Raw genomic sequence first — 13,218 nt, forward strand, 5'->3', positions numbered from 1 at the left:
CCCACGGCCAACTCATCAGCAGGTGTGGTACTCCAATGACACACAGACCATTTGGAGTCTACCATTTTGGTTACTGGGTATCAGAAGATACAAGTGTATACCAAAGCTGACTTCCTGTTAATCACTCTTACCTAGCGATTGTCTCCCAGCTGTGACACTATTTTTGGGAGGCTGTGGAACCCTTAGGGGCTGGGGTCAAGCCAGCTGAAACCTCTCATTAGTCATGAGCCTTTGGAAGGGACAGCTCGGCGCCTGTTCCTTGGTCGGCCAGCACGTGAGCAGCCTCCACCTTCCACTCCTACCACCCATCAGAGACTGAGCATCCCAGCCACACCTCAAGTCCTCCGAAGCTTCCAATCTGTCCTCCCTTGTGGGGCACTGTTACGGCTATCATACAGTGACTAATACTTTCCAAAACGTGGATCTCAGTGTTTCAGTTCTGTCTGCAAGCGTGCACTGGAGCTACTGTGGGGTGATCCAGATAAACAGGCAGCTCAGAGTGCAATAAAACTCACATGCACACATGAGAAAGGTGGGATTTTTTTTGTGTTAATTTAATCATACAAATATTCATTTACATGGTAAGGAAAACCTCATCTTCATCTCCTCCTAGGCACCACAAGGCCCCACCAGACACCCATCACTGTCCAGATGGGAGGGGCAGCAGGTCGCCCCACATTCACCCAAGGAAACAAAGGATAACGGGCAAGGGTGGGGACAGCACATTAGTTTGCATTTGTGAGCCCTGGCAACCCTCTCATCCTATCCTGCTGGGAGCTCAGGCTAAATTTGGGGGGGTCTTTACATCATGCCCACTTCCCACCTTGGCCACCTGCTGTATTTGTGAAAGTGACTGGCTTATGGTTACAGCCAGTTTACAGGGGAGAGGAGGCTGTTTTTATAGAAAAATGCCCCAAATTCAATTGTCCCCATGGCAAAAAGAAAACAGGCATGCACACGTGCACACACCTACACACACACACCTCACTCCACACACAGAGTCTTCCCAAGCCTGCACCCACCCATTCTCCCAACTGGGCTCAGGTTCTTTACCACCTGAAACTTGGTGTCTGCCTCACCTCGTGAGTGCCGGACTGGGGGTCCTGCCAGAAAGTGGCCTGATGCATGTGAAGGCTCCAAGGAGCTGCAGAAAGACCCAGGAAGCTGTGGGTCAAGGATTGCACCTGCTCTGGCCTTCTGAACAAACTACCTCTCAAGGATGCACAGACAGGACTTGTTTCTGGGAAGGAAGCCAGGGTACCTGAGCCGTTACATTTGCCAAGTGAGGTTGCTACAGAGGGAAGGGGCTCAGGACGGGAAGGACACTCAGTGACAGTGGCCCACGAGGTCCCTGCTAGGAAACTGAGGAAGTATGGTACCTAGTAGGGGATAGATGGGGAAGCCAGTGAGGCAGGGTTGAAGCCTCTCATGATTCCAAGAGGGCAGCTGGAGACACGCTGCTTGCTCCAAGGCCAGGAAGCAGGAAGAATGGCTGGGCATGCATGTGTTCTAGGGGGCAGTGTCCTCAGAGACTGGCCCTGAGGAGTCCCTCTGACAAAAGCCCCCTGAGATTTGTGGCTTGGGCACCTGTTAGGGACTGCCTTTGGCTCAAGGGTCCAAGTGTGCAGAGGAAGTAAGGGTCCCAGGGAAGCCCCCATTTAGCTGGAGATCCAGCTGCTTGCTCTTCTCCATGGCCTTTTCCACTTGCCCAGGGGACTTCCTCAACAAAACAGAGCTTATTGTGGTTGCTTTTACAGGACATGGAAAGGTGAGGGAGATTTTCATACAAGCTTCTTTCACAATCAACTGTTTAAAAATCAATCGTTTCAGAAGAGAATGAGGAGGAACAAACACCACACACTTTTGGAACTCAAACATCCAGAGACAGACAGGCAGGCAGGCAGACCTGCACCCACACCCAGGCTAGAGGACCTCTTACAGCCATTCATACCCTGGTCTCCCCGCTCTGCTCACAACCCTGGAACACATGGGGGCTGGAGACAGCAGGGGGACCCTACAGCCATACCAAATCCACATCCCCGGCTCTCAAACCACTGACTTAGGGAAGGAGGGGTTAAGAAGAGGGACTTTGCATATTCTTGTATCTTTGGCAGACAGCTGTTCTAGCCTGGTTTAAGATTCCCATGGAGACATCCATATTTCAACCTGCTTGGAGTCCATGGGACACTAGTGGGCACTGCACCCCACCCAGGGAGCAAATGCCTGCACTCCAGCTGGGCTGCAACTTGCCACCCCACACTAAGCAGCCCCTGCCGGAGGAGGTCTTTTCATTTCCATCTGACTGTGGCCTCTCAGGCAGTGGTCAGCAGTGGGGCTCCCAGCTGGGGCTGTATCATCATTCTGTAACAGCTCGAGCTCCACTAATAGGTTGTGAGAATGCCACGAGGACATGGGGGGGGCAGGGAGGAGAGCTGTGTGGTAAGAGAAGCAGGGCACAGTTCACACTTGCTGAGTTACAGCCCTGTGTGCATTTAGCACACGCACCCACCCAGCGAGAGCCAAGGGAAGACAGGCCACTGCATGAAGGGTCCAGTATTGCGTATTCGTGGCCACACTCCCTTTGCCAAGGGAAACATGGGAGGAAGCGGTCCCAGCTGTCACAAGCGTGCAAAAGGCCACCTCTCAGACTATCCTCCAGGCTTCTGCTGGCCATACAGGAAGTCTGGACTTGAGAGCGTGCTGATGCTAAGAAGCCCTGGGCTGACAGACACAAATGTCAAAGGTATAAATCAACAAGAGACTGAAAAGAGGGGAAGGTGATATATCATTGGCAGAAGCCACTAAGAACCATCGAGGTCAGACTGCGGTCAGGTGGGCGCGAGCCCAGGACACTGACTGGCAGAGTCCCCAAACATGCCATGCCAGCCTCATCTCACTGTGACGGCTTCCAGAGCAAGCACCACTCTGTAGAGCACGCCGTCCCTTACTTAACAGAAACATCGGGAAGAGGGAAAAACTAACATGTGCTCAAAACTACAACCTCTCTGTAGGTAAAATAATTTTTGTTTAAAAAGATGGCTTATTTTCCCCCATTTTAAATTTCTGCCCCTTCCCGAATGACCTAACAACTCATTAGACTGACGTCATCACCTAAACCCAAGGTGGATTTCTGCGTGGATTTCTTCTTGGTTGCCTCAACACCATTCCTGCAGTTCAGCATTCACACATGCATACTGAGTTCACTCAAAACCAGTCTTTCTTCTTCTTCTTCCGTGATTGGGGGTAGGTGGGGGTCTGAGCCAGGGGTCCGTGCGATGTGGTCTGCAATCCAGAGGAACCCCTTGCCCTCTCCCCCCAAAGTCAGGCCTTCTGTCTTTTGTTAATTTTTCTTCTTGCTGACACCCGTTTAAGACTGTCCGAAGGGGTAAGGCCCGTGGAGCCCCTGCAAGAGAGTGAAGACAGTCAGTGAAGTGCACACCAGTGCTGCCTGAAGCAAATCCAGCCCCAGTCACAGAGGTGTGAGGCTCACTGCCCTGGCCACACAGCACCTCATCAGACCGAGGATCAGGATGTGCCCAGATGCCGAGTTTCCCACTGAATCCCACCAGCCTAGAGAGGAGAGGTGGGAGAGATACTGCTCTGCCTGGACAGGCGGTTCGGCTGATGCCCACTTTCTTCCAGCCAGGGCGCAAAACTTTTGCATGTCCTTGACAACAGGTTCTCAAACTCTCCACTGCAAGATGACGCAGTGGATGTCAGCTGCTGCCAAGTCTGAGGACCCAAACTCCATCCCTGGAATCCCCGTGGTGGAAGGAGAACTGACTCCCACAAGGTGTCCCGACTGTGACATGCATGCTGTGGCACACACAAAGTGAACACAACCAAAACAGGTTGAGCTGCTGCTGCTGTTTACCCAGCACCAGGCACCATACGTGGTACCAGACCTGCCCCAGTCCACCCTCAGGGCTATCTTCCTGCAGACCGAGGCCTTCCAGGGGGCAGCTGCTAAGAGGTGGAGCTCACAAGCACGTCTGAGGACCAGAGTGAGCTGCCCCTCCTACCACATTTCAAATGCGCTCAGACGCTTACTTTCCTTGTCGTTTGTTTTGCTTAAGACAGGGTCTCACTATGTAGCCCAGACGGACTGGAATTGTTTTTTTTTTTTTTTTTTTTTTTTTTTTGTTTGGTTTTTCGAGACAGGGTTTCTCTGTGTAGCTTTGCGCCTTTCCTGGAACTCACTTGGTAGTCCAGGCTGGCCTCGAACTCACAGAGATCCGCCTGGCTCTGCCTCCCGAGTGCTGGGATTAAAGGCGTGCGCCACCACCGCCCGGCTGGAATTGTTTTTAAGATTTATTATGGGTATGTGTGTCCACGAGCTTATGCACACCACATGCAGGCAGGAGCCCATGGAGCCCAGAAGCAGGCACTGGGTCCCTTGGAACTCAAGTTATAGGCGAGTGCTCGCAAGCGAAGTGTTCTTCACGCTGAGCCATCTGGCCAGCCCTCGGACTGGAATCCTTGTTTTGTTGTGTTTTTGTTTTTTCGAGACAGGGTTTCTGTGTAGTTTTGGTGCCTGTCCTAGATCTCACTCCGTAGACCAGGCTGGCCTCGAACTCACAGAGATCCACCTGGCTCTGCCTCCCAAGTGCTGGGATTAAAGGTGTGCGCCACTACCACCCCACCGAGACTGGAATCCTTGATCCTCTCCCTCAGCCTCCCAAGTACTGGGATTACAGGCCCCACCCCAAAGGTACTTTCTATGCTCGTTGGCTGAGTGGTAAAGACTTCCATCTTACCGCCCCCTACATTGAAAATGAAACTCTACTGGCTGGGGGTGGCACACAGCTTTAATCCCAGCACTCAGGAAGCAGAGGCAGGCGGATCTCTGAGTTTACAGAGAAAGAATTCCAGCACAGCCAGGGCTACAGAGAAACCCTGTCTTGGAGGATGAGGAGGAAACTCCACAGTAAGCCAGCACCAGAACCACCACGGGACTGGGCTGAAGTGTGAAACGTGTCTCCCTTGTCCTTGGGTGGACCTCACTCAAAGCAAAGGCCTAAAAGGGCAAAGGTAACCAGTGACCAGCTATACCAGGCTCCTGTACACCACCATGGGCTAGCAGCAACAGGCCTCCATGGAGAACACTCGAGCCCCAGTCATCCCATGAGTGGTCAGAGGGAGCTGACCTGTGCTTGATGTCCATCCAAAGAACCCCAAATCTATCAGAGGGAGCTGACCTGTGCTTGATGTCCATCCAAAGAACCCCAAATCTAGGCACAACCCACAGCAGGAAGAAATGGACACCCCCATCAGTCTGATGGAATGTGGGCAAAGTCAGAGTGCTTTCAAAAATTAGCACAGTTCTTTAAACAGAATTATGTGGTTATAACGGAGCCAGGATGACAACTTTATGTCCCAGTGTAGTGCCTGGGCCTCAGAGGTGTGCTAAATTGGTACCCGAACAAGGACAGGTGCTACTCAGAACACCTGGAGCGTAAGACCCCGGGAAGTCAGGCCCCTTCCAAAGTCGGTTTGTTGTGGTTCATTAGTTTGAGGGGACACAAGTGCCTGGGCCACCAATCAGTCGGGCCCCAGCTGTGGAAGATGCCAGTGGTGCTCCAAGACCTGGGAGAGCTGGGTCTGCTCCCCACTTTGCATGTTTACATGACCCCGGAGGGTATTTCCCACACACACCTGACTCCTCCATATAGCTACTCACTTTCCAGGTTCTGGGAGCTGACACACAGTGCCTCGTTCAGGAGGCTGAAAACCAGTATCCCAAGGAAAATACCACCTGAGGCCAAAGCTTCTAAGAATGGGAACATGAGGTTTTGAGTTTCCCCCCAGTGGAAAGTACTGAAGAACAGAAGTATGGTATGTCTTTAGCTGTTTGGTAGTATCACTGGAGGTGGTGGCGGCGTGCGTGCGTGCGCGCGTGTGTAACCAACAGAGAAGAACTGGGAGGAAGGGAAGGCAGTAGCACATAACAGTCTACTTAAGTCTGGGGTCCACAGAAATATGTGATTTTCCAACCCATCAAGAGCACAGCACTGGAGAGCCAAATTGGTGTTTAGGATGCCACATGCCTGCGGGCCCTTGCACCAGCCACGTCTCTGGTAGGCAAATGAAAGCTGCAACCACCTTGGCAGTCACAGCTGCAGCCCTCGGTGACTCTGCCAAGCGTGAACTCTCAGATCCCATCTCATGGGCTTCAGTGGAAGGTGCCCGTGCACCAGCAAGGACACAGCAGCTGAAGATAAGCCTTGACTCAGCACCGCCCAGCAGCAGCTACTTACCCAAAGCGACCCACAGAGGCAGCTCAGACTGGGAACAAGCACAACGCTCAAAGGTCTGAGGGGGGGGGGACGGGGGGGGGGGGGACGGGGACGGGGACGGACACAGGGGGACAAAGAGAGCAAGCAATGAAGTACCGCCCCCTCAGGCCTTTCTCAGTGCATGCAGCCCTCCCAGGCCTGTGGCTTGTCTGGGAATACTTAGATAGGGAGTATGACTTCCAGACCCCCCAATTAATAGAAAAGATGAGATCTACGCGCTGGGCAGGGACAGGGATAAAGACGTGCACTCTTGGATTCCCACCTGCTGTGGGACCCTCAGACCATCTAACTGGCTTAATTTATGGTTCTCCTTGGTTCTCTAATAACTGAGGCCCTATGTCTTCTGGAAAGAATGGCCCATGAAATTCTCTTTCAAACGAAGAGTAGCATACTGAAGAGCTGATGATTAACTGGTGCAGAAAGGTGGCTTGAGGAACAAGACATTTTCCTTCCCCTAAGTTTATTTTTTCTAGGCAGGGTTTCTCTGTGTAGTTTTGGTGCCTGTCCTGGAACTCATTCTGTAGACTAGGCTGGCCTCAAACCCACAGAGATCCGCCTGCCTCTGCCTCCTGAGTGCTGGGATTAAGGGCGTCATGCACCACCACCGCCCAGCCTTCCCCCAAGTTTTAACTACCATCACTTCAAGGAGGAAGGAAGGAAGGAAGGAAGGAAGGAGGCAACTGACAGAGACGTCCCACATGCAGGACTGTACGTGTCACGAGCAGGTCACGGAACCCAGGCAACACTACACCGGCTGCAGAGGGAGAGACTGCCGAAGGGTCCAAGCAGTGCGTCGAGCAGCCTGTGGCAGGAGGCCATATGGGAAGTGTTTTTCCTACCTGAGGCATGGAGAGAGAGAAAATCCTGATGCAAGGCTTATCCACAGTTCAGGTTCTGATACAGCTCTACAAGCCAGTGGAACAGGTTCTGGTGGTCACCACCAAGCCTGGCCTGGTAGGGTCTGCGGCACAGCAATCTCTGCTGACATCTAGTAACACACCCTGCATCTCACCCTGGTCTGGAAGCCCTAGGGATGGATCTGTGTCTCCACCTCCCCATCACCTGGACTTGGCACACCACTGCAACTTCTATATTGGTGCCAGGGATACCAACTTAGCTCCGCATGCCCCCGCAGTGTGCATTTACCCACCAAGTTGCCTCCTGAACCCTAGCTTTTGCTTGAAAGAAGAGCAGAAGCCAGACCCTGCCCGACCTTATTTTCTGTAGTAGCGCACCGCTGGTAAGGGACATATCAAGGGACGATGTTGCAGCAGATGGTACCGGAGAGCTCAGAACTCAACTCTGACCCAAACAAAAACGAACCCTCCTGATAAAGGTGGGTGTAGAAGGCCACCCACCTTTATCAGGATCTATGACCCATCCAACCAAAGCTGCCAGGACACCAATCCAGTAGGATCTAAAGGCCAATTCCTCCTAGAGCTTACTCTGCAGGAAAAGGTTTCTCCTGGCAGCTCTCATTACACCTGCCAGGGAAGGAGCACCCAGGCCTGCAGTAGCCGAGTGGACTCTTCCCAACTTCAGTCTTCCCAGGCTCTGGAAAGAACCGCTGTCAAGGTTGTGAGCAGCCCAAGTACACACGGGCCAGAGAAGCAGGGGCTGAGGCGCTCCAGCCAGCCCACACAGAACACAGCTGGTTGTCCCTGAGGGAAGAGACCACTGTGCCTCAATGATGTGAAGGAACACAGCAGGTGTATCAGGTCCTGATCATCTGTCCAGAACGCAATGTTAACTACTGCAAACCCCAAACTGGCTATTTTCCTAAAATACTTCATTGTGTGTAAACTTAAGTTCACTCCTACTCACCCTTATCTTTTCTGAGAACAGTGTAAGATCTAGCACTTGTATTCGGAAGGTGGGGCACAGCGGTGGCATGCTCCACAGGTGCTGGCCAGGGTCAAGCCCTAGTAATAACCGGGGAAAAGATCTAGTACATCCAATGGAGTCCACAGAGCAAACCCAACATCAACAACTGTCTCGGACAGTCTTCATGACGCTGACCCTGGGGAGCAGCAAGAGTCAGGGCATGACCGTGAGCTTCTGTGCGGGGTCCCGGTAAATACAGGAGGAGTGCCTGAAATATGGTGTCCAAAAAAACACCAAACCTTTCCCCAAAGGGGTGTACACTGAGGACCCGAATGTGAACTGCTTCTGTCAGAAGTGTTTGGGACCCCACCCCCACCAGACTTTGGAATATCTGCATGTGCCGGCTTAGGGGTGGAACCCAAGACTAAACACCATTTACTTATGTCTCATGCATGGTTTGCTCTTAAAGAAAATTATATGTAGCAATTTGACATTTTTTGTAGGAAACAAAGGTTCCTGACACAGAACTTCCCACTTGAGGAATCCTGTAGCGTTCAGAAGTTTCCTGCTTTGTACTTCGGGATTAAAGATCCTTGAACTTACACCAACAGTCCCCGGGAAAAGCACTTCAGCTGTGCCGTGACACACGAGAACCAGGTCTGCTCCTTCTGCTTCTCGGTCTAGTCCCCATTTCACAGCAGCCACACCACACTCTGCCCACAGGGCGGAGCCCACCAACCCTTCTCATCTCGCACTAAAAATGAATAAAGGGATGGCTGTGCTGGGGACTCAGCTCGTGTCTTTTATCTGGGGGAGGGGTCAAGAAGAGGCCAAAATTCCTTTTAAAAAGGACATTTCACTGAGACCTTTTGGGATTAGTCCTTTCCCGCACATGAAAACTTGCTTAGATAAACCACCACAACACAGAGACTTTCATACACCTGTCTTTATTTTGCTTTAGTTGTGATTTAGTTTAAATAAATAAAGGCTGGGCAGTGGTGGCTCATACCTTTAATCCCGGCACTCGGGAAGCAGAGGCAGGTGGCCTGGTCTACAGAGTGAGTTCCAGGACAGCCAGGGCTGCACTGAGAAACCCTGTCTTGAAAATCCAAAAGGAAAAAGGGAAAAAGGCCCACATAGGTTCATAAACAAGAGCGTTGGCTGCACGCAAGAAAACAGCCCTCCCCCATGCACCAAAGGCGGCAGCAGGTAACACCAGGAGGCCCTCCTTGATGTGCCTGCCCAGTGCTCCTGTGTGTCACTTAACACACTGAACACAAGCCCAGGAGAGTGCAAGGTTTGGCAGGAAGTTCTGCCCTGACCCTGGACTGCACATACAAATGCACAGGATGCACTGGCCACCCAAGGTCAGGGACTAACCGGCATGACGAGAAATGGACTTCCATGTTGGAGTAATGAGGACAACCAGCAAGGTCAGAGTACTTAAGCCCTTCTGCTGGCTGCTCAGGGGGCTTGTTGATGGTGTGGCAGGGCCACTTCACGCAGGCAGGAACTTCTGAAGGTACCACACCACTGCAGTCTGGCCACTTTCAAATAAAGTGTCCCAAAGTTGAAAGATGTACCTACGTGCTGGCCAAGGGTAAGTGCAGGAAGCCTGCTTTAGGCATGAGGACTATGGTAGCCTCAGGTCATGGCCTTCTGATCCTGTCAAACTGCTTAAAAGGTTAACTCAGTTATGAGAGTGTTCTCTTTTTTTTTTTTTTAATTTTTCTTATTTTATGTGCATTAGTGAGGTGTTAGATCCCCCAGAACTGGGGTTACAGACAGTTTGAGCTGCCATGTGGGTGCTGGGAATTGAACCTGGGTCCTCTGGAAGAGCAGCTGACGCTCTTAACCACTAAGCTATCTCTCCAGCCCATGTTCTCTGTCTTTTAAAAGCCTTGTAAGCCAGGCGGAGGTGGCGCACACCTTTAATCCCAGCACTGGGGAGGCAGAGGCAGGCGGATCTCTGTGAGTCTGAGGCCAGCCTGGTCTACAAAGTCCTGGTCTACAAAGTGAGTTCCAGGACAGGCTCCAAAGCTACACAGAAAAACCCTGTTTTGAAAAAACAAACAAACAAACAAACAGCCTTGTAAAACCACTTTTTATTCTTATCTCTATAATAACAATTTTCCCAGCCAGTTTTAACTTCTGTTGCTGCCAAGGAACCTGTCTGTCCACCCTAGCCTATCTGCCTGTCACCCACATAGTTCTGTCCACCCTCCTCAATCCAGTCAGCATCCACCCCTGTACCCTCCCTCTCCTTTTCACCTATACACCTATCTTTTCTCCTCTGCCCACCCAGTGCCCATGACCAACCACAGCGGCTAGCCTTCAACCTTCCCCTGATCTAAGAGCGTTGCCTTGAGGAGTCAGACTCAAAACACAACTGCAGCTTCAGCACCATTTGAGGGCCTGTGGAGCCGACATAAAGCAGCCTTGGGCTAGAAACCCTGCTCCCCACACATCAACAAACCAAACCACTAACTGAACTCCCCTCAGTAAAGACTTCAGAACACTTTTTGGATTTATGGCCAGGACCTCAGCTAACTTTAAGTATGCTAAAATCCAGATGAGATAGATTCTGGGGAACAGAGCTCTCTTTGGCCATCTCCTAGAGTAAGAAGGAAGGAAATCAATCAGGAGAAGCGCTCTTGCAAGTGTCTAGTCCTGTAGACACTGGCTCTCAGCTGAGAGCTCTAAACACCGCTGAGCCTCTGCCTGCTTCCTCTAGAACTGCACTCAGGTTCCACTGTCGTCTGTCAACTCCCTGTCCCTACAAGCCCTCCATTCTAACTGAGAAGAAAGTAAGCTGTTCCTCTTCTGTCCCAGTCAGCCATGCTGGTTCAGTCTTGCTGTTACCAAGCACTTGGGGACTGCTTTGCTGGTGCTGTTGGCTGTCACATTAAAAGTGACCCTCCTCTGACAGATCTCAAAGACCATCTTTGGAAATTCCCCTCACCCTTTAAAGCACACCTCACTTACCAGAGCTGGGTGGCTGCCCAACGTCCTCTGGGCTTTCTTGCAAGCAATTTTCCCTCTAATTCATTCCAAATTCACTACCCACCAAGACGCCACTTTCTTTCTTTTTGGTTTTTCGAGACAGGGTTTCTTTGTGTAGACCTGGCTGTCCTCGAACTCAGAGATCCGCCTGCCTCTGCCTCTCAAGTGCTGGGGTTAAAGGCATGAGCCACCACCACCAATCAAGACAACACTATTGTAAAGGTTTTCTCTTCCCCAACACCTATGGGCACTTAAAAGTCAACTGGAGGGCAGGAGAGTTGGTGCAGTGGTTAGGAGCATCTGCAAATCTTCCAGAGGACTCAAACTTGGTTCCCAGAATCCACACAGACAGGGCTGCACATAACTCCAACACACACACACACACACACACACACACACACACACACACACACACACAAAATCTTAAAAGGGTGGGCTGGGCAAGGGAGTGACTGCCTTTAATTGTAGCATCTGGGAGGCAGAGGCAGGCAGATTTCTGTTAGTTTCAGGACAACCAGGGTGTGGTGGTTTGAAAGAATATGCCTACCAAAGAGAGTGGCACTATTAGGAGGTGTGACTTTGTTGAAGTAGGTGTGGCCTTGGTGGAGAAAGTGTGTCACTGTGGGGGTGGGCTTTGAGGTCTCATAAGTTCAAGCTATGTGCAGTGGCAGTTTATTTCCTGTTGCCTGCAGATCAAGATGTAGAACGCTCAGCTCCCTCTCCAGCACAATATCTGCCTGCTTGCGGCCATGCTTCCTGCCATGATGATAATGGACTAAACCTCTGAACTGTAAGCCACCCTAACTGAATGTTTTGCTCTATACACTGCCATAGTCATGGCGTCTCTTCACAGCAATAGACAGCCTGAGACACAGTGCTATACAGTAAGACCCTGCACCTTACCCACCACCACCACACCACCCATCCACCTACCACCCACCCCATCCACCTACCACCCACCAAGAGAAGCCAACTGGAGTGCAATCACATCCTATCCTTGCAGGCAGGAGGCTGAAGCAGAAGGATTAGGCTAGCATGGGCTACCTGTAAGAACAAACAAAAATTTAAAAATGCTCAGTGGGCAAAGGCCTTACCACCAAGCTTGGCAACCAGTTCAATTTTCAAGTCACCCTGACTTTTACATGAGTGGCAGCATGCACACCCACATTCATACACAAATAAACAAATGTTCAACATTTTTTAAAAAACTTGAAAGGAAGAGGAGCTGGAGAGATAGCTCAGCAGTTGAGAATGTTTCCTGCTCTCCTAGAGGACCAGTATTCATTCAGTTCCCAACATCCCCATCAGGCAGCTCACAACTGCCTATAACTCAAGTTCCAGAGGTTATAACGCCCTCTTCTGTGTGGGCACCTGCACACACCTGCCATACACATACACACACATACACGTCAAAAATAAATAAATCTTTAAAAAATTTATTGTAGCACATTAAAATAAAATTTTCTGAAAGAAAACAGAAAAACTAACAAACAAAATCAATCTCCCCAAATCCTATTTTCTCTTTTCTGGCTCACATCCCTTCCCACAGCAAAGCACACCTGTGATCAACCAACACCTTTGGAGACAGGGATTAGCAGCAACTGAGCACAGAGGAGACTCATGACCGACTGAGCAACATCAATATGATGCGTAAAGCAGATGATTGTAACTGGTTCTTAGGCAACACATCACAAGCAAAAAGCCCGAGTCCCTCAGGCCCCTGCAGAGGAGGAGGCCCACTTCTGCCACCCGGGCAGCAGAATTCATGCTCACACTTTGTACAGCCTGTTGGAGGCCAGTCAGTGCAGACTGCTAGAGAAACAGGGCTGAAAGCTCAGCACCTACACCAACAGATTCTCACCTGTGAGTCACACTTTTTGTTCACTGACTTTAGAACCCCACCAGAAATTAAAATGCTGAATTCGGAGAAGAGAGTTGTAACAACCAACACGAAATGAGCTGGTGTTTCTGCTGCAGGTCTGCCTGGCCTGAGCAGCCTGAAACAGTGCCCAGAGCCCCAAAACAAACAAAGGAGCTGGGCACCGTTGGCACTGTGGAGGAACAAAGGAGTGTTCCTGGATATACTTCTCAGCCT

At 51.0% G+C, this 13,218-nt stretch overlaps 1 protein-coding gene across 3 annotated transcripts in view; it reads right to left on the reverse strand.

The window, feature by feature from the left end:
* Positions 1–528: 528 nt before the first annotated feature.
* The window catches only part of Ilrun (inflammation and lipid regulator with UBA-like and NBR1-like domains), a 74,521-nt gene continuing 61,831 nt past the window's right edge, over positions 529–13,218 (reverse strand). For 2 of the 3 annotated variants that reach the window (XM_052744375.1, XM_052744372.1), the window contains exon 5: positions 3,230–3,403. In XM_052744375.1, coding sequence (XP_052600335.1) covers positions 3,368–3,403 — 36 coding nt within the window. In that variant the 3' untranslated portion in view covers positions 3,230–3,367. Of the gene's footprint in view, positions 3,404–13,218 lie in introns of all 3 variants that reach the window. The other variant, XM_052744373.1, reaches the window with a different exon arrangement.

Source organism: Peromyscus californicus, unplaced genomic scaffold (genome assembly GCF_007827085.1).
Source record: "Peromyscus californicus insignis strain IS unplaced genomic scaffold, ASM782708v3 Scaffold_19__1_contigs__length_69161282, whole genome shotgun sequence".
Lineage (NCBI taxonomy): Eukaryota > Metazoa > Chordata > Mammalia > Rodentia > Cricetidae > Peromyscus > Peromyscus californicus.